This window comes from Chrysemys picta, chromosome 4, assembly GCF_011386835.1.
Source record: "Chrysemys picta bellii isolate R12L10 chromosome 4, ASM1138683v2, whole genome shotgun sequence".
Taxonomy (NCBI): Eukaryota; Metazoa; Chordata; order Testudines; family Emydidae; genus Chrysemys; species Chrysemys picta.
Genome location: NC_088794.1, coordinates 53,835,023 through 53,855,363, shown reverse-complemented (window position 1 = coordinate 53,855,363; position 20,341 = coordinate 53,835,023). Strand labels below are relative to the sequence as shown.

The window sequence follows — 20,341 nt, the reverse complement described above, 5'->3', positions numbered from 1 at the left end:
CTCCCATTGATTTCAGGCACCTAAATACCTTTGAGCTGGGCTGAAAAACTCTCCATTGCCACAGGAGGAAGCAGATTCCACACCCACTGAAAGCAGGTGCACAGATCACTTCACACACTTCCCCTTGGGAGTAGCTCAGGATCAGTCTCCCCTTGTGCAGATGGGGGCAGTGACTTGCCCAAGGTCACACGCAGAGCCCGTAGCAGAGCTGGGAGTAGAAGCCAGAAGCTCAAACAAGAATTAATCCAGGGAAGTTCCCTGGCCTTAGTTACATGCAAGATGATCACACAGTCCCTGGTAGCCTTAGAATCTATGAAAAGAACAGGAGTACTTGTGGCACCTTAGAGACTAACAAATTTATTAGAGCATAAGCTTTCGTGGGCTACAGCCCACTTCTTCGGATGCATATAGAATCTATGAGTCACAGCTAGACTTGCCACCTCTGAGATACAAAATGCTGGGGCAGCAGGAAGGATCCTGAATCCATAGAACTGGCCAGCTGACTGCGTATTGAGCATCCTGACCGAGTTCCCAGGACAGCTGGGTCAAACAAGGAATGAGCTGGGAAAACCTGGGCAGGTGGGGAGCCTCATCCTGACTCCCATGTTAGTGCTTTAACAAGACCATCCTTTCCCCCTTACTTCATGCAACGATTCCCTGATGACTGTTCCTCCCTCCCCCATGTGGCATTTTGACATCACATTCACACAGCGCTTTGCACTAGTGATTCACATTTTGCAACTATTCCTTTTCTTGCCACATCAGGGTTGAGAAATGATCCATAGTCCCTTAGCTCAGCCCTAGGCCGGGACTTCTGGCTGGTAGCAGGTGATGTCTGTTATGACACAGACCAGAGAGTATCAGTGCAGGGAGCCAATCAGTGGTAAGGGAGCGTGGCTTCCATCATTGCTAGGCACTGCTACTGGGGTGGGTATCAATTCAGCTGCAAGGTGAGTCTTATGATTCTAATTGTTTTTTTAAATGCAAACTAGATCTGTGTACAGCAGTTGGCATTTTGGGTTTGCAATCCTTAATGCTGACTACTGGTTAGTGTAACTGCGTGCCTGCACCATGGGCTGTGCAGAGCCGTCTGCGTACTGTTTATTGGGATCGTACAGAAAGACATAATGGATTCAAGTAGAATTTTAATCTGCACATTAATTGCAAACTAATTAGCTTGAGTTGCTGCCTTTGTTAGGCACTGCACATCCTAGCCAGAAGTACAGCAGGTTAAGTCCTTCCTTAGCAGCGGAACCATGAGTCAAAGGCACAAGGATTGCTAGCTGTCTCATGCCTGTCTAATGGCTCTAGAGTAGGTTCTGCAAGGGATATCTGTGGCTCATTATGTACAGCGTGGTCATTGCTCAGGCGAGTTTCTTGTTAGCTGTCACGTGGACTGGATTCTCAGGGCCTTCCTGACAGCACACGCAGCCTAGACAGTCTTCAGAGATGCAACGCCACCTTGCTTGGAGATTTTTTCCAAAGCTGATTAGTGCTTTTTAGGATGAAGGCCGCAATTTCCGTAGTGAGAGAGAAGCCCCTTTTGTGATAAGATGAAATGGGGGAGTAGGGGCAAAATAGCCCCACAGCAACAAGTGAGGGAGGGTGACCTACATTTGAACAAGGAACAAAGGGTTCAGTTTCTAGGCTCTGGTCTTGCACTGCAGCACCCTGTGCCTCTCTGCAGGGGCATGCTCCGTTGCCAGTCTGTGTTAGACCTCATTGCTTGGGGAGGGCTATCCATTCAACTGCAAGCTGTGGGCTCCCTGCCCTGGCCCATGCTATGCAAGAGGTCAGACTGAATGATCACAAGGACCCCTTCTGGCTTTGGAAGCAATGGCTTCCCTGCTTCTGCTGTCTGATAAGGCTGGGGCAACTCCTCACTTTATAGAGGGGAGAAAGGGGGAGGGGGGAAGGCTGGTTTCCTGACTGAGTAGGTGCGACCACATGGATGCTCACCCCTTCCCTTGGCAAGTCTCGCAGCATTTTATCGAGATACTGTGCACCTGCTAATCAAAGGGACAGAAGACAAAACCCTGCTCCAAGGTGGGTGGTTCCTCCATCCCTGGCATCTGCATATCCCTAGCACAGACAGGCAGGGCCAAAGGCTGCTCCCAGCTGCCCTGCATTCTGCTGTAAGCCAGAGCACAGCCGGGCATGCACAGGGGTGCAGTCCCCAGGTTCCCATCTGGCAGGTTGAGTCACAAGTTTGGCTAATGTCTCACCTGGGGCCTCAGGGTCACAGCCATTGGCTCTTCCTGCTATGCTTCACAGCCTCCTCCTGTGTGTGTTAATGTTTCTAACTTGGCCATTTTGGGTTCACATCGTCCCTTCTAGAAAAATCCTCCCCAGCAATAAGTGAGCACTGCGTGGTCCAGCCACACTGGTTGGTGGGATCTATCTCCCCTACTAAAAGGCCAGGGAGTCTGAGGTTCTAGGAAACACAAATGGGTCTTAAAGGAGAAACCAGAGACTAAGGAAGGTCAGGCCTGGTCATTACTTGGATGTAAGATCTCCCAGGAAAGCTCAGCCATGTACCAAGCAGTGTGGGTGACTTAGCATCAAGCCCATCTCAGCATGGAGCTTAATGCTGCCTCTCATGCCACAGAGGGGGTGACTAACTTTCACAGGGGCACAAGACTTTCAGTGTTACTTAAACTGAGTCTCAAACACTAGCTGCATTGTGCAGTGACTATTGCAAAAAGCCTAGAGGAGGAAGGGAAGTTGGTGGGTGATGGATCAGGGCTGTGGCACTAATACACATGCACTTCTGACCATGTTAAATGCCGTTCTGGGCTCCCAGGGGCCCTGATCTAAAGTCCAACAACGCCAAGGGAAAGACTCCCAGTGGCTGTAATAAGGTTAGATCAGGCCCACATCACTCATGTTGTCTGCTTGGCTAGCATAGAGGGTGTGTGTTATAAACTGTTCTGCTAAGCTATGCTATAGACATCACTAGTGCAAAGAGGGCAACTGGAATAGAGAGTCACGAGAAACAAGACAGCAAATTAAACACAGACAGAATCATGGCAACAAATCCAAGTGTCTGCTCTGGGGTATGAATCATCACCGGACCTCGATTTAAGCAGAATAAGTTCAGCTCTGGCTCTCATTAGTCATGTGATCAATGCAGTACGATAGTAGGTCTCCCTCCTGCAATTGGATCTGCCGTCGAGGAGCCCAGTGGCAGGATGGGGGCCATATTTAACACTTCTATTGCAATAGCAGCTGAAGGGGGCCCCATTGAATTAGCTTATTTTATTCTGATTTCTTGGTCTTCCTAGTCCAGTTCCCATTTCTGTGAGAAAAGAGTCTCCACTCGTGAAGCCACTGGTCATCACTGGGTTGATAATGCAGACTCTGCAGGGTTGCATTGTTTTTGCAGCCCTAAAACAAACCCCACAGACAACTCCTGTCAGGAAACTATGGAGTGAGATTTTTGGAAGCAAGAACCTTCCTTGTCACAGGGAGTTGGGAAGATGCTTTGCAATTCCACAGTGATGTCAGAGTGCCGAGAAGAGCAAGTCTTTAGACAGAAAGGAGTTCTTAGCCTTAACTAGAGCAGAGCTAGGACTCCGCTAGAGTTTACTGGCAACTAGGTCCCAATGGTCCCCAAGCCTGTGGCAGTTCAGATGCAGGGCTTTGACTCAGCTAGTTCTGGGTTCCTGAACATCTAGAAATGTGTGGCTCAGGGGAGGTAGTGGAGTCTAGTGGATAGGGCACTAGACTGGGAGGCCAGAGACCTTGGGTTCCATTCCTCACCCTGCCAGTGGTCAGCAGGGCAACCTGGCCTGGTGCAGTCACTTCCAGTACTACCAGTCACACAGTGAATGATTCCCCCTCATCCCAGAGCACCGCCTAGCAACAGGGCACCCTAACACCAGGGTTACCATCCCACACCCCTTCTCAAGCCCCAGAGGACTCCACTACAGGCTCTCTCACCCCAATAAATATCCCTCTTGGGACCAGTTTATTAGTAAGCTACAAATTATCTGAACAGTGCAAATTATCCATAACCCAAAGTCCCAAAACAGTCCATTTATCATCTCCTGTGCATATAGCCCTTGGGAACCCCACACCATCTTCCCTCAGCATAGCACATATCACACTCCAGCATCTTCACCACACCTGGACTCATCTTCAGTTCTCCTTCTCCTTCCAGCTAGAATGCACCCTATTCTTCCCAGCAGGAACCTGCCCCAGCCTCTCTGCTGGGAGTTTAGTCTCCCTAGGAGATCATCCCTCATTCCCCCTGTTCTATTAAGCTCTCACCTCCAACAGGAGACCCCAGCACTGTCCCTCTGGGTTTCAGTCTCCTCTAGCACAGAGACATCACTAGGTAACAAATCTGCTGCTATTCTGCCTTTAACTCTGGTCAGTTCCTCTTACTGTTCTTCAACCCTTGGGACCTTCTCCCTTTCTGCCTCTCTCTGCTCCTTTATAGCCCAGGTGCTGCCCACCACCTTCTTAACTGGCCAAACTGGGAGCACCTGTCCTGGTACAGGCGTGCCTGACCAACTTCATTTAAAGGAACTAGCCAGCCACTGACACAAGTGTTCAGAAATCACAAGTTAGGTCTCCCTGCCCTATTTTCCTAAATGAAGTTGGCTTAAAATCATGATGTTCTTTAAATGATTTTTTTTGTTTCTGAAGTTGGAGACTTTAGGGGGTCATGTTTCTGAGTTTTTCTCCACGAGCCCAAGGGCTAAGAACTTCCCTTTATAATAAAGGCAAACTGAGAGCCCCTCATTATCCTAGGACTCCAGGAGCTGTGACTATAAGAAAAGCACCAAATATTGCAAGGCTTGCCACAGAGTCACAAAAGTTGAACACACTCCCTGCCTCCGTTTCCCCTCCCATCCTTAGCCTGTCTTGTCTATTTGACATTGTAAAAGCTCTTTATGACAGCACCTGTCTCTATATGTATGTATAGCCCTTAGCACAACGGGGCCCTGATCTGGGTGTTACTGTAATTTAAATGCTAATCTAGGGACATCCTGCAGTGTGGAAGGAGGGTCTAGAGATTGGGGAAGATGAGGGAGCTAAATACTGCGGCTTGGCTGGCCCCTTTCAGATGGGAATCCTTCCCCTGACACACACTTTTATTTCCTTGTTTCAGGCTCCTGGGATGCTGACACAGCACAGCTGGGAAAATATGAAGATCTTGTGGCTGGCAGCAGTGGCGTGGTGTGTCCTAGCACCTCCAGCGCAGGCCAGCAAGGTGAGGGGCAGAGAGTGGGGAACAGTTATGGATGCAGTCACCAGCCTAAGGTGACAGAGACGATAGGGAGTGTGCTTTTTCATGGAAGTTTGCAAAGTTGGTGAATATTGTAACAAATTGGCACATGTGTGTGGGGGGGAGGGGTGTATGGCACTGCCTTCTTCAGGATGGAATTGGAACTGCTCACCTTTTGTGTCATATGCCCTATACCGCAAACAGCTAGTGGAGATTCTCCTTCAGCCTGTGTTTTTGGAGCTGGAGGATTTGAGTTCTAGCCCCACTGTCAGTGAAGCTCTGAACGGCCAGGGTAGTGGACGATTCAGTCCCTATAACAATCTGTTTGGAGAGCTCCTGGCATCTGGCTGAAATATGTCATTGCTATGAAACATGCAGAGCAGGAAGAGACATGAAGGAAAGTTACCCCTCATTGGGGAACATCTCACCCGTCTCACGCCATGTGGGGGAACTCATTGAACAGCTGCTCATGTGCCAGTCACTAATGCCAACTCCTCTCCCCATGCAGAGCTCGGAGGACATCCGCTGCAAGTGCATCTGCCCCCCATACCGGAACATCAGTGGGCACATTTACAACAAGAATGTGTCACAGAAAGACTGGTGAGTTACCCTCTTATGGGAGGCGTGTGGGATTCCCCTGTCAAAATAACAAGGGGCTTGACCCAGGAAGCCTGGACCTGGATCTGACACCCCTGAGGTTCAAGGGTTTTGGGCTTGAAACTGGGTTCCATCCTTCTGCAGTGGAAATAGATCAGAGACCATGTGTAACAGCTCGTGCTGGGTGGAGCTGCTTAGCTGAGCCCTTGCTAGCTATTTACACACCACCAGTCTCTGCACCGCATGGTGATGGGCACTCTGCTCATCTAGAGAGAGACAGGAGTCTGGCAGACGGAGTTCCATGGCCCTGCACCCTCTGGAGAGCCTAGTATCCTGTAGCCCTTGTGCTCTGAGGATGACAGCGGAAAGGCTTTAGTACCATCTTAACCCCCTCCCCTGGAACAGCTGAGCTGTTAGTGTAGTTCTCAAAGCACTTTACAAAGTATCATTAGCTAGATATTGCCGATGGGGAAACTGAGGCATTAAGCTGAGGAGTGACTTGCCAATGTTACATAGCGAGCCAGTGGCAGAGCTGGGAACAGAACCCAGGAGTCCTGAGTCCTAATCCCCTGAATTGACCACTAGACCACCTTGCATAATAAAGAATGAGAGAAGAAAGAACCTAAACATGTGATGCATCCACCTGATCGGTTTAAAATACCCACAATGCACCACTGCAATAAGTGTATCTGTACCATACCCAAAGGCCACAGGGCCTTTCCTTCTCTGGGTTGCTCTTTGGTTACTGAAGTTGGCAGCCTGGCTGTTTCCCCAGCATCTCTGTCTTGCACAGCTGCAGGGCATTGTCCTATGCAGAGGGTGCCCTCTACAGATAGGAGAAGAATCACCTCCCGCTTGAAGTCATCAGCTTTCTGTTGCAAACAGGAGGTGAAGTAGGGAAGCAAAGAACCAACTTCAGCTTCTTCATGGCATTGTGGTTAAGGCACTAAATTGTGTGGTGGTTGGGGCTGTGCCTTTAAGGGCTGGGAACTGGATGCTGAACAAAGCATGGCTCTTGCAAACACTTTAACCACTGGTGATATCTGAACACCCTACACGGGCGGGTTAGGAGACCAGGGTTCAAGTCTCTGTTCTGCCACAGACTCTCCTGGTGACCTTGAGCAAGTCACTTATCTCTCTGGGCCTTCGTTCCCCACCTGTACAATGGGGATAATATTTCCCTACCTTCGGGTGACAGTGGGGTTACATTCACCTATGTGTGACAGATATTGCAGTTGTGAGGATCCCATAAGTAGACAGATGGATAAATTCATGGCTTTCAGGAGCAATTCACACTTTGCCGCAAGTCTGGCTCTCTGCTCTGTAATACAGGGGTAACTCCACTGACTTCAGTTACCCTGAGCAGAGAATCAGATCAGCTCCCTTGCTTATGTTCAGAATTAGTCATTTTCCCTGCACTCCATTTGTTTGGATTATGCACATCTGTGGGATTTGCAGTCTCACAATGGCCCATGATTGGCATAGCGGGGGGGCTGTGGCCTGGTACACTGGCAGAGCTGGGGGTGGAAGAGGAAAAACCAGCTCAGTACCTAACCATCTCATACCTGCACTCTCAGCAACTCTGTAATTGGCTCGTTCCTGAGTGCTAACGCCATTTGCCAAATCCCAGGGCTAAGAAGAAAGTGTCGGCGCTGCGGGGGTGTCCTCTGTGGGTGTCTGCACAGGGCCATGATCACTTTGAAGCTGCAACCTGGATTGAACAAAGGCCCTTGAGCATCAGTGAGCAGACTGTTCCTTATCTAATGACCTCTTTGTGCTTGTATTCAGGCTGGTTTACATAGCAGTGTATATTTCACACCCTTGGGGGCATGGGGTGAGACTTTATTCTGTTAAAATATGGGGCATTTTGCTGACTCATTTACAGGGAGGCATTTTGCTGAATCATTTCCTTTTCCTTGTCATTCCGTTGCCTTTGATTTCAAGCTTTATAACACGTTTCATACACATTCAGAAGGCAGGGCTTTAATCCGTTCTCAAGGACCATTTTTCTTACTTTGCTTATCTGTAAATGTTGTTTCTTATCAGTAAATGTAAGTAAACATCAGTTTCGCCAGACACACCTAAACCAAGGACAGAATATTTCCATCAATAGTAATCGAAATGTACAGACAGGCAAAGTAAGAAAAATGCTCCTTGAGAGCTCATTAGAGTCCCACCTTAAAATGTGTTGTAAAGCTGGAGTTAGAGCAGGGCACCAGTTAGGTAGCTTTAACTTTTTGAATCTCAACATCTATTGTCATTAAATAATTATTGTCTGCCCCCTCCAGGATTTCCCGCAACTGTGAACATTTAAATCACTAAAAATTGAAAAAAGTGCTTCAGAATCAACATCGCTATTATCTGTCAAGATTATAAAAAAATAAAAATTTAATGGTGCCAAGCCTAGGCACAGAGATCTGTTAGTTTATGTCAGGAGAGCGACAGGACTGAGGGGCTGAAAATTACAATGATGGGCCATTAACTGAGTAAGTTAGAGCTACTTAGCCTCATAATTTCTACTCATCAGGTCAGTGAAGCTAGTTTCTCACCAGGATCCTGTCTATCTGCACCAGTTCTCTCTTGGCATAGGCCACAGCTACTGTTTTTTTTCCACTGATTTGACTATTTCCACAAGGGGGAAGAGGGTGTTTTTCACCAGAACTAATTAAATCGGAGCAGCCCCTAGCATAGACCCAGCTAAACTGCTGTACAGGTGCCTTTTACCTAGGTAGCTTCTTCCCTTTCTTGTAGGGGCATAACTATACCAATACAAGCACCTTGATACTGAGAGGGCTGCAGCCACACCGGGTGCACTGAACAAAATAGGAAGAAGCACAAGAGACCAGAACAAATGGTTCTGGGCCAGAGCCTCACCTGGTGTAAATCATCATAGCTCTGTGGCGATCACCAGAACTCTACTGATTTACACCCACTGAGGGTCTGCCCCATGATTCTCCTCCTGGCAACGGGATGCTCATCTGTATGATACTGTCCACCCACTAGGTGGCACGGTGCGTAACATGCCTTATGTAACCTCACCTCAGCAATGCTAGTGTGGCAGAGGATTAAAGGCCCTTGCACTCAACACAGCTGGTGGGGCTCTCTGAGAAGGAAGCTCTGTAGCCAGTCCATATCTGGCACAGACTCGGAGCCTGACCTGCTAGGAGCAGCCCTGCAACCCACCATGTACAAGAAGTACGTGCTCCTCCCCAAATGCCAGGCTGCAGTGAATTTACACTGTCAAGGGTTTTTCCCCGTGTGTGTGTTTAGTGGTTCGTGGGAATCAGCGACAGTGATGAGCCAAGCTGTCGGCCTCCACTGTGTGCTGCTAACATGAAAATCTGGGGCCACAGCTAGGCTTCAACCTTTGCTTCTGAGGGAGCACAGGGAGCAGCGTGTCCTAGACAGGCAGAGCTGGGGCTTGTTCCTGGCATGCCCTGCCAAAGCCACTTCTCTTCCTGCAGTGCACGGGAATTGAATGCCTTTGAAAGGGGTGAGGTCTGGGAGCTACTGAGGAGAGCGGGGCACAGTGCACCTGTCTGCATTGTGCCATAGCTCCACACTGCTCTGCCGGTGTCCTTCAATCCTGACCCACAACCCCCCTGCTAGCCCAGCCCTGGACTCCACACACATTGCTCGCCTCTGCCCACGCCCCTCAGTCCTCACATCAGCTACGGTGCCAGGCCTTGTTCTCCCCCAAAAGACTGTCATGTCATGGTGCTGTGTCATGTGACCATACATCATTCACTGACTAGGCTGAGGCCAGAAAACTCATTGCACTTGTGACCTAACCCAGGGTTTGCACCCGTGTGCTCCTGGGGGTGCCTAGAAGCTGTAGCCGGCTCAGATCTCTGAGCAAGTGGAGCCAGTCGCATGGCTGGCCTGACTGGAGCCTGCGGGATCTGTTTAACCCCAGAGCAGGGACAGCAGCAGGGCAAGATTCCCCCCAAGCCACCCCTACGCCTCAGCCCGGCCCCTCTCTGAGGGAAATGAGCCTCCAGGGCCCATTCAGGCCTTAGCCTCTTTGCTCAGAGGGCTAATTAGTGTGGGGTGGCTTTAGAGGCACAGCCACCTGACCCCAAGGCACTCGCTGAGGCGGTCCACCTCCAGTCCCAGCTCCGGGGGCGAGTATCTGGGGCACCCAGAGCTTCAGCCAGCCCGCGGCCACCTCCCGTGTAAAGTGATCTGAGCAACTGCTGAGCTCTCCCAGCTGGACTGAGCACAAAGGGGGCTGCTGGACGCAGACAGGCCTGGTGGTTCTCCACCAAGCTATTGGTGCTGCCTACCATCACCACTAGGGTTCTCCATGACGGCTGGCCGTGCTCCGGGCCCCAGAATACAGGCACCTGCCAGGAGCTCAGCCACCTGCCCCACCCCGCCGCTGACTCCGGCTCCTTTGTGACGCAGCAACTGCCTGCACGTGGTGGAGCCGATGCCAGTGCCAGGGAATGACGTGGAAGCCTACTGCCTGCTGTGTGAGTGCAAGTATGAGGAGCGCAGCACCACCACCATCAAGGTAAAGACGGGTCGCTTGCGCCTCTGCCCCACACGCCCCTGGGCAGAACCTCAGGGGCTGGACGTGGACAAAGGAGATTGCTCTGGAGGCCTGATGCCTGTTCTCCAGGCAATGGGGGAGGAAGGGATTCCTCGCTTGGATTCTTTCTTGTCCTCCAGCTTGGGGAGGGGCATAGTAAAGACTTTCCACCCCACTTCCCCACACCTCTTCCCCTTGTTGGCTCTGGTCTGGGGATGACGACACTGACCCCCTCCCCTTTGGGAAGGGTGTCGACATTGGGAGATGGAGCAGGGCGCCCAGCTGCTGTTATTGTTGTGAGTAGCTGTGAGGTGGCCATGACTTGGGAGGCTGGCCTGGCTCCTCCCATGGCCCCCTTCCCCAAACACCGCATCAATCTCCCCCTCCCTGCCGAGCCCTCCATGCAAAGCCCCCTGCCCTCCTGGTTCCTCTTTCCTCCCCGAAGAAATCAGCCCAGTCTCACTCCCCTCCACTTTTATCATCAGCCCGCTCCGGGCCATCCCCAGGTGTCTGCTCTCAGGCCTGCCAGCAGGTGCAGAGCACACACTAATTCTTCCCCGTGGGTGCTCCAGCCCCAGAGCACCCATGGAGTCAGTGCCTATGTCTGGGAGGGAGGCTGGGATGGGATCCCCAGTCCACTTCACTGAGGCATTGCCAGACTGCAGCACAGCAGGGGCCCCTCTAGCCTGGTATCTTGGCTCCGACAGTGCCCCGTCCTCCATACTGTGGATAGTTATGAACTGAGCTGCCCATTGGCGGGGGGGGTGAGGAGGGCGGGGATGTTTCCTCCTGAGCCCATCAGTCAGTGGGTTGGCTTGGGCAGGAGGCTGACTGGCCCCCAGCCCTGCAATCGCCACCGACGTCCCAGAGCCCCTTTTGATGTGCCCACAGATCATCATCATCATCTACCTCTCAGTGGTGGGGGCACTGCTGCTGTACATGGCCTTCCTCATGCTGGTCGACCCCTTGATCCGGAAGCCAGACGCCTACACCCAGCCCCTGCACAGTGAAGAGGAGAACGAGGTCAGGGGGCTGCAGCGGGTGATATGGAGGGTGGGCATGGTAGGAGAACCTAGAGGAGGAGAGAGAGCAGGGTTAGCTCCTGGGAACGAGGGCAGGCAGACACCAGGGGTCATTATAGCTGATGTTTCTCATCTCCCATCCCACCTGGGTCTTGCTGGGGCTGGCCCTTTTTACATGCCAACTAGAAATGTAGAATTTTTCGTTTTGTTTTATTTTTTAAATCCCGGATCTTGGTCCACGTGACGCTCTGAAATGCGGATGCAGGTTTCCCAGGGCCCAGAGTGGGCCTGCCCGGGGCGGTTAGCAGGGGACTTTTGTGGTTCTGCCCATTTGTGAATTGGACTGATTTTCATTTGCTGAATTGTGGATCGGATCCAAACAAAATGCAAACTGCTCCCAACTGTGTGCAGCCCTGGCGGCCCCCACCTGGCAATACCCTTCGGGGTGGGTGCAGGAGGAAGGTCATTTGGTGAAGGCCCAGACAGTGCTGGGAGGCAAGAGAGCTGCATAGAGGAGCTGACAAAACTAGAGCTGGTGCCTTTTGACTCTGCAGGGGTGCCAAGGGCTCACCCCAGACCCCCTATTCCAGGGGCCCCACCTGGACCAGGAGCTGCACTCAGGCCACACCCACCTTTGACAGATCCCACTTGGCTGCATTTTAGGGATCAGCAGTTGATTGGGCCTTTGTGCTGATGGGCCTCGATTGGGCCATTGACTCCCCTTAACATCCAGTCCCACCCTGCCTGCTTTCACTCACGCCTCAAACTGTCTCATGCCGGGGAGGGGGTTGGTGGTTTTTTATGCTGTCCCCACGGCCAGGCCCTGTATTGTTTAATCTTTCCCCTGCTAGATCTCTGCGTCCATACAGTGCCCTGGGCTCCAGGCTGAGGGGATGCATGTGCCCCATTATTACAATTGTTCTTCCTTTTGGAGGTGACTTTCTAAGCCAGAGAAGGCCCAGCCCTCAGCAGCTCTGACTGCTGCTCTGTCTTGCTCGCCATAAACACGGGCTTGGTTTTCAAATCGGCTTGGGATGTTTCCCGCGGTAACGTCCTGGCTTTGCGTATGAGCCAGGGAATGATGTGAGGATAAAGGACCTGCTACTGCTAGTAGCTCAGGGAGATCTCCTTTAGCTCTGGTGGATTTTAGAGAAGGATCAGCACGTGTGAGATTGGCAAACAGCTATCACGTCACACGTGGTCTTGCTGCCACATCTCTGTCCAAAAGCCACTGGTCCTCTCCTGAGCACAGCTCTGGACTCAGGCAACGCTTCCATTGACTTCCGTGTGGATTTCAGAGCCAGGGCACCAGGATTAGGCCCTTTATATCCTGCCTTGTCTGTCCCCACCAGCTCCCATCGCTTGAGCAGGGAGGCCACCACGTCCCAGCCCCCAGAGGAAACGTAGATGAAGCTGGTTATTAGTGGTAATGGTAGTCCAGGTGGCAGGGAGTGGAGCTGATGCACACACAGTGATTAGCTGTAATGACCTAATTGTAGCCCTGGCTCGCGCTATAATTGAGAGATACAGGGGGTGGATTATGGAAGGTGGAACCTGCGGTTCTGGGACCCAGCATTTCCTTTAGGTGTCGGTTGTTTGGAGCTGCTCCGTGAGCCGGGACCATGGTGCTGAACAAGCTGGGGTTGTGTTGATCGCTAGATGATCCCTTCCCAATCAGTGGAGCTTCTGGGCTGAGGTTATCATGGCCTCTAGGAGCCACCCTGGCTCCAGTCTCCAGGCCAGCTCAGTCCTGAGCAGACTACCCAAACAAGGGCTGGCCCAGGAGCCTAGCGGCTGCCATTTCACTGCTATGGTGCATGCCCAGGTTCTAAGGTCAGGCCCTGGCTCCCAGGAGAGAGACAAGGCAGAGAAATGGGGCAAGGCAGCCCCCTTGGCAGGGGGAGCCATCTCAGACCCTTCCAGACAACCCCTTCTGGGTTCCCTAGACAGTCACCCTCCTCAGCCAACGGCCTGGTTACTACCAGCAGGGGCACAAGGAGGATAGGGAGGGGATGCGGACAGGCGAGAGAGAACAGCCATTGAAGGGATGGTGCCGAGGCCTTGAGAGGGGGCAGAACTCGCTGTATCCCGGGTGCTGAAAGCTCCCAGCTGCCCTCAGCCGGAGGCGAGTCTCTGCCCCCAGGCCGGCTGATGCTGGCTCCGCCCAGCCATGCTGAGCTCTGGTGTGAGACGCTGCGTGCCACCGGCGGCACTGGGCATTGTCCCAGCCCAGCAGCGGGGACGGCCCTAGGGATGGATTGCGTGCAGCACGTCTGGGCCCCTCGCCTCAGTGTTAACAGGCCCTGGAGGAGCCCACCCTAGGTCAGGCAGAAGATTACCAGGATATGGGGCCTTAAGGAGTCAGGCGGGGGAAGAATTTCGACCCCAGGCCACGTCGCTGAAGGCAGGACACGAGCTCAGCTCCCCCTGATGCAGTTGTACCCTTAGAGCACAACCTGCTCTTCAGTGGGGCAGGGGAACCCAACGTGAACTTTGGGGAGAGCCCCCTTCCCTGTCCCAGCCAGGGGCAAGGGACGGTTCTGCAGGACGGGATATGCCCCAAGTGCTCAAGGGCACTTGCCCACGGCGGCCTGGTGTCCCTGCAGTCGTTCGTGTTGAGGGGACCTTCCTCACTGCGCCTGCCCCTGTGCACTAAGAGAGCACCACTCAGGAGTAAAATGAAAGACACCTGCCTTCCTTTCAACCACCTAGCAGGCTTGGCAGGGCCCCCTGCTAGCTACTGGGCGCCTCCCCTCCCAGCGGATTAGCTGTAATCCAGGTGCCCGGACACGCTTTGAAGAGAGGAAGCCAGTGTGTTTGCTGAGAGGGCGTGTGACCAGCCTGGACATGCTTTGAAGAGAGGAAGCCAGTGTGTTTGCTGAGAGGGCGTGTGACCAGCCTGGACATGTTCAGAAACACTCCACCCTCCCTGGGACTGATCATGGGGCACCCACATGGTGATTGACAAACACTAATGGGGAAAGATTTGGTCTATGCAACGTGAGGCTATGCAGAGCCCAGAAATCTATTTGTCTGCTCAGTGCTGCGATAGAACCACTGGGCCCCATTCTCGTTTACACACTGGTGTATTGTTCTAGCCCCACTGCCTTTCCAGAGCACCCCCTAGCAGCACTCCAGTGCAACAGCCACTCCACCTCAGTTCCCCAGCTTGTCTTCCGCTGCTCTAACTCCAAAGCCTTCTGGGTCGCAGAGGGTTAGCCCTCCCCCTGGCTCCTATGTGGTCCTACTTCTCCCGGGGCTCTCAAAGTCCAAAACAAGTATGAAACAACACATACTCTTCCCTTTCCTCCAGGGGATCTGCGAGGCACCAGCCTGTCCCAGTCCTGACCCTCAGCTAGCCGCCTTCCCATACCAGCTGCTCTCTCTACCTGCCTCCCTCCAACTGGTCAGGGCTCTTCTTTTTATTAAGCCCATCCCTGGAAGCCTCCTGCTCCAGGTGACTCCAATTTGAGCTAACTGGGCTGCCAGGAGTTCATTAATCCCTTCCTGCCGTGCATGGAGGCTTCTGTGTGGCTTTGGGGAAGGGATGGAGTGGGGGCGGAGCAGGGGTGGGAAGAGGCAGGGCTGGGGTGGAGCAGGGGCGGGGCTTTGGGGAAGGTGTGGAGCTGAGTGGAGCAGGGGCGGGGCTTTGGGGAAGGGGTGGAGCAGGGACTCTGGGGGCAGGGCAGGGGCAACTTTCCTGGCCGGCTCAGCTGGCCGCGGGATGGGGCTGGCCGCTGGAGCAGCACGCAGCTGCATAGGGCACCGGGCAATTTGGGGCAAAGTCCCCGCCCCAACTGGACTCCTTCCCCAAATCCCGGCCCTAGCCCTGCCTCTTGCCCAGAGCATGCTGTGTCCCCACTTCTCCTCCCAGCACTTGCTGCCGCAACTGCGGCGTAACAAGCTGGGAGAGGGAGAGGGAAGGAGTGGGAACGCGCTCAGGGAGGAGGCAGGGAAGAGGCAGGGCTGGGGTGGGGATGGAGTCCAGTTGGGGCGAGGACTTTGGGGAAGGGGTTGGAATGGGGGCGGGGCAGGGGTTGAGTCAGGGCCGGGGGAGGGGGGTGTTGAGCACCCACCGGCGCCAGGAGAAGTTGGCGGATGGGCCCTGGCCGGCATGACCTATTCAGCTGCTCCAGAATCCTTCATTTTAAAACCAGTAAGTGTCTAGGATTCATGGCTGAACCTTCCACATGGGCCCCAAGTGTAACCAGTGCAGTGATATCTGCCTGAGTCTGCAGACAGCCAGAAACAACTCCTCTGTTCCAAGTTCCCAACCCAGAGGACTTCACTCCCACCCCTAGCCTCGTTCTATCTCTGCTTTGTCCCTGTGTTCTCCCAGCACCAGGTTTTTTGCACCTAAACTCTGAAGCTGCCTTTCACCCACAAAAAACAGACACATGCTTCCTTCTAACTGAGGAACGACAAACACCAGATCTGAGAGAGAGAGAGCACCGTGTGTGTGTCTCCTCTGTAACACGTTGCGCCTGCACTGAACCCACAATGGCAGCAGACTCAGTGCTGTGGCTCAGAAGGCCCATGATCATTTGTACCATTTTCCAGCATGCCCAGAGCAGCTTACACCTGAGAGGAGCTTAGCCCAGCTCCTGTTGGCTGGGGAAGGGAGCAGCTTGGAGAGCAACTGCTGCAGAGCATGAGGGGTCTGGCTAGCAAGTGTGCCGCACACACTCTCAGAGGGCATCTGGATCTGCTGGTGGGAGCCCTTGTTGGGGGTCCACTCCTCCTTCCTGCTGACAGGACATCCTCCAGAATCATGAGCGAAGCACTGAGCATGGATCAATGTTTGGTCCCGTTAGACCAAATGAGAGTTGGATCACTGACTTCATTGGGACCAAAGCTGGGATGAACAGCCATGGACTTAAACCCCTTCAGTGCTGGTCCTGCAGTTCCCGCGCTGCCATGAGAGCAATGGACCATCAGATGGATATGACAGCAGACTGAAGCCAAGGAGTTAATCACTGACTTGTTCCCCCCCACACACACACCCCTTTCTTCCACACCACTGCTCTGCTCCCTGCTAAGCCTGGCAGCTGTGCAGCCTTAGAAGCCGTGCCCTCAGGGCACTGCAAAGGAAGGTGCAGTTAGTGGGCGGCTCTCAGCGAGGCAAATGAGGCATGTTAATCCCTTATGAGGTATGTGGCAGCAGAGGAGAAGGGCCCGGAGCCGTTCAGGAAATCCCTCCAGGAACTGGGGAGCCATGCTGAGCTTCAGCACAGAGATAGCCCCAGCATCTCCAGCTGCGGTTACAGGAAGTAATGCTTCCTTTTGATGGAGAGATTTTGTGCAAGTTCATGTGGCTGGGAAGGACTGAAATGCAGCAGCCCCGAGACACAGAGGGCAGGGGGAGATTCCTGGGAGGGGAAGGGGAATGGGTGCGAGGGAGTGGAAAGCGAGGAGTCTGAGAGGAGGGAATTCACATTAGCAGTGTGGAGCACTGGCCCTTCTAGTTGCTGGCCTAAAGAAAGGGATAAGAGCCTACTACAGGTACCTCCTAGGGGAGCTGCTCCTTTAGCTCCGGTGCTGGAGGCCTGTGCTTTTAGCACGGGTGATCCTAGCTTTAAGCCCAGTTACACTGAGGACCCACTCCTCCAGTATGAGTCGGTGGGAGTTGGGCACCTGTGAAAATCAGGCCCGCTCTCTGCAAGGAAAACTCAGTCCTGAAATAGCTCTTCATGTAAAAGTGTCTCCGAACGCTGAGCAGCCTTTTTCTGTATTAGAGATATCACTCCTTCACCCCACTCACCCCCTTGACCTCCCGGTTCCTTCTCTTTGTATTGCAGGAGGCCCGCTCACTGGCAGCAGCTCCCGCTCCCACCGGCGCCAGAGCCAACACAGTGCTGGAGAGGGTGGAAGGAGCCCAGCAGCGATGGAAGCGCCAGGTGCAGGAGCAGAGGAAGACGGTTTTTGACCGACACAAGATGCTGAGCTAGAGCAAGCCAGGCATGAAGTGACAGCCCGCTGGGGACAGGCAGCTGCAGCGTAGTGGGGATAGGCCATGTCTATCTCACCCAATAGGACCCCCACAGTGTTTGGTTTGAGCCCCCCTAACCCATCCTCCCCCCTGTATTGGCTTTCATAGAGCAAACAAGGCCAAAGTGCCTGCCCATGACTGTGCCCTCTACCCCCTTTGCAGCCTAAGCCAGAGGCACCCTAAGCTTTGCCCAGCTGAGGGCCCCATTGACAACTGCCCTCAAATGGCCCCAAAGGAATCCCGGTGCAACCACGGTCATCCTTAATAAGGAGACTGGCAGAGACTACAGCTCCCAGCATGTACTGCTCCAGCTAGAGTCCAGCGGTCATGACAGAATGCTGCATGCTGGGACCTGTCATTTCTGCCGGCTGCACCTCGGTGTTAAAAGTTGTGGCAAAGGTGGGACCCAGTTTTCAAACTCCCTTGCCTGCATTTGGCGCTTTGCGTGCCCCTCTCCGGGGGCATGTCACATGGCATGAAATAGCCTTGAGCGAGGGCATTGTAATCACTGGGGAATCCCTGTCCCTTGCCTCTTCCTTTGAGCTATCGTGTAACAATCTGCAGCCTGGAGAAGTCAAAGAAAACTATTTAATGAAACAAAGCTGGTTTCAGCGCATTCCTGGCTTACAAGGGGGACAGATACCTCAGCACATGGCTTCTGCCAAACCTGTTCTGCCACTGTGCTGTCAAGTCACAGCCCACTGGTCTTAGCTGAGGGGCTGTGAACCCAGAGAAACCAACAAGGGAGGAAAGCTTGTGTCTGTGCTGGATGAAATAAGCCAGTTCTGTACATGTGGGAGCTAGGGTGCAGCTTGTCCTCCTTTAGAGCTCATTTTCAACAGGAGGCGGGATTATTGATTATTCATGGATATTATTTACACTGTCTCCCAGTTCTACGCCATGGCAGGGCACCAAACATTCTACCATGTACCACAGGGAGCCAGACTCTCACCTGGGGTAAATTGGCATAGTTCCACTAAGGTCAGTAGAGCTACCTTCATTGACAGCAGCAGAAGATCTGGTCCCAGAGCCTTTTCTGTAAGGACGCTGCTCTGGACACAAGAGGCCTGGTTCTCCTGTCAGGATTTGCACTGGTGTGACTGAGAGGAGAATCCAGTCCTTTGAATTCAGCTGCTGCTCTCATTTACTCTGGTGTAAATCCGCAGTAACTCCACTGACATCAATGGGGTCTCTCCAGATCTACACCAGCGTCACTGAGATCAGAGTCTGGCTTCTGAGCCTTCTGTCTAACTCAGCATTGTGAAATTGACGAGCGTTGCGTACTAACAACCCAAGGAGCCCTGGAGCGGGGGAGGAAAGGCCTGATTCTCATTTACCCTAAGGCCATTTTACTCCACTTTAGCCCTGCACAGTGGGAGTAAGTTACAGGCCTGTTTACACTGGCAGAGCGAGGCACAGGGCCATTAGTGTCAATGAGACTTTAGAACAAAGGTTTCACTATGTTTAGCAGGTCTGGAACCTAAGCCCCTCCTGCTCTCTGGGTCACAGAGCCCTGAACATTTACTAAAGATGCACTTTAGTTTCTGTAATGCATAGAAGAAACTGTCTGAGATCTTTGACTATGGTAAGTATTCCTGCTGTGTGTGAGAAAGCAAAGTAATTAATTGGTGTATTTATTCATCTGTTACTCCAATTTGTTTTCCCATCAAGAAAGTTTGCTAAGTGCTTGAGTTTTGTTATCATGTAGCATCGCTTCTTTAAACAGAAAGAGGGATGGCTTCTTTAAACAGAAAGAAGGGTGTGTGACTGGAGTGGCTTTTTTTAACTGAATACCTTTGCTGTGTAAGAATTAAAATATTCTATGCTAGGCTGTGGATCCCTGGTTTTCAGAGCAAAATTAATTGCGGCTGGGAAAGAGGAGACAATGGGTACTATTGGCAGCTGGGGGAAGGGAATATAAATATAACCAAAAATTTCCCTGTGCTCTCCCAGCCTTATGTTAAACCTCTGCCCAGGCTCAGCTGATGTGCAGGGCTTACCTAGTCAGATAATGGGATTCTCTGACCTGTGCTATGCAGGAAGTCAGACTCAATCAGAATAGCGCCTTCTGACCTCAGCATCTAGGTTGTTGGCTAAGGGCCTAATCCCAAAAGGTTCTGAGAAACTGCTTTGACGTCAGTGGTAGCAGAGAGTGGTAGAATACTTCACAGGGTACTTAGGACTGGATCCTGCAGAGGGCTAACGAAATATATGCTGTCAGCTAAAATATAAAGAGCCCTCCTGGTTTATTTTGGGCCTGCACCTGGATATCCCACCAAAAAAAAAAGAAAAAAAAAAAACACATAGCAAAGGTCTCATCAGTGCTTTTCTTGGGACCAGGGGCAACGGGCAGCCATGACTTGGTGTTACACAAGGGATAACTATGGCCCCATCCATTCAACAGGCTTTCATATCAGCCTACTCTAAGGCTCAGGTGTACCTGTCTTTTACAAGGTAAATTTCTTTCCTGTATTTGCATCTGCGTCCTCAGCGTGAAATTCACCACTGATGCCCTGTGCCTGCTCCCTGAGGCTAGTCTGTTGCTGCAGCAAAATAAATCTATTTAAAATGTATGGATAGTCGTGAACAAGTATCCTGGATCAGAACTCCCCCGGGTTTAGTGGTATGGTTCCAGCTAATGTTGTGGATCCAGCTAGTGGCCAGATAGAGCCTTCTGCTGCTCTCAGCTAGTGGAGTTACCCCTATGGCTCACATGTAGAAACATGTGCTCTAGTGCTGAAACTCCAGGGTTCACAGCCCACTGCCCATCTAGGCTAGGTGTTTAATTCACTGCAGACTGCTGGGTGGCAAAACATGTAGTCATGTGGAGGCCCTAAAATCTCCTGGCATCTCTTATGGATGGGGAGCAATGCTTTCAGTGAATACCCCCGCTCCCCTAACATGCTTTGTGAACATCCCAACAGCCAGACACTTCCTGCCCTCACCACGTATGGCTGCAATGT

At 52.5% G+C, this 20,341-nt stretch overlaps 3 protein-coding genes and 1 long non-coding RNA gene across 5 annotated transcripts in view; 2 read left to right on the top strand and 2 right to left on the bottom strand.

Moving 5' to 3' along the window:
* LOC103307007 (uncharacterized) overlaps positions 1-11,416 on the bottom strand; it is a 51,627-nt gene extending 40,211 nt beyond the window's left edge. The window contains exon 1 of the mRNA XM_065592269.1: positions 11,277-11,416. Within this exon, the coding sequence (XP_065448341.1) occupies positions 11,277-11,320 (44 nt within the window). The 5' untranslated portion in view covers positions 11,321-11,416. The remainder of the gene's footprint in view (positions 1-11,276) is intronic.
* Positions 342-5,124, bottom strand: LOC135983028 (uncharacterized). Its single transcript, XR_010600521.1, has 2 exons — positions 4,273-5,124; positions 342-3,387 (listed from the first exon to the last, which is right to left on the bottom strand). It is a non-coding gene; the product is annotated as an uncharacterized LOC135983028 (long non-coding RNA).
* TMEM9 (transmembrane protein 9) lies at positions 793-19,215 on the top strand. Its single transcript, XM_065592274.1, has 6 exons — positions 793-950; positions 5,120-5,221; positions 5,745-5,836; positions 10,241-10,349; positions 11,259-11,390; positions 17,188-19,215. The coding sequence occupies exons 2-6, from the start codon at positions 5,129-5,131 to the stop codon at positions 17,335-17,337; spliced, it is 576 nt and encodes a 191-aa protein (XP_065448346.1). The 5' UTR covers positions 793-950; positions 5,120-5,128; the 3' UTR covers positions 17,338-19,215.
* The window catches only part of LOC101936720 (glutathione S-transferase 2-like), a 16,021-nt gene continuing 14,507 nt past the window's right edge, over positions 18,828-20,341 (top strand). For both annotated transcript variants that reach the window (XM_065592273.1, XM_065592272.1), the window contains exon 1: positions 18,828-18,963. In XM_065592273.1, coding sequence (XP_065448345.1) covers positions 18,928-18,963 — 36 coding nt within the window. In that variant the 5' untranslated portion in view covers positions 18,828-18,927. The remainder of the gene's footprint in view (positions 18,964-20,341) is intronic.

Bases quoted from the DNA above. Each gene is read 5' to 3' on its own strand.
- TMEM9 (XM_065592274.1), top strand. From the start codon at position 5,129: ATGCTGACACAGCACAGCTGGGAAAATATGAAGATCTTGTGGCTGGCA. The intron at 5,837-10,240 runs GTGAGTTACCCT...TTTGTGACGCAG, and splicing joins AATGTGTCACAGAAAGACTG to CAACTGCCTGCACGTGGTGG. The intron at 11,391-17,187 runs GTCAGGGGGCTG...TTTGTATTGCAG, and splicing joins ACAGTGAAGAGGAGAACGAG to GAGGCCCGCTCACTGGCAGC.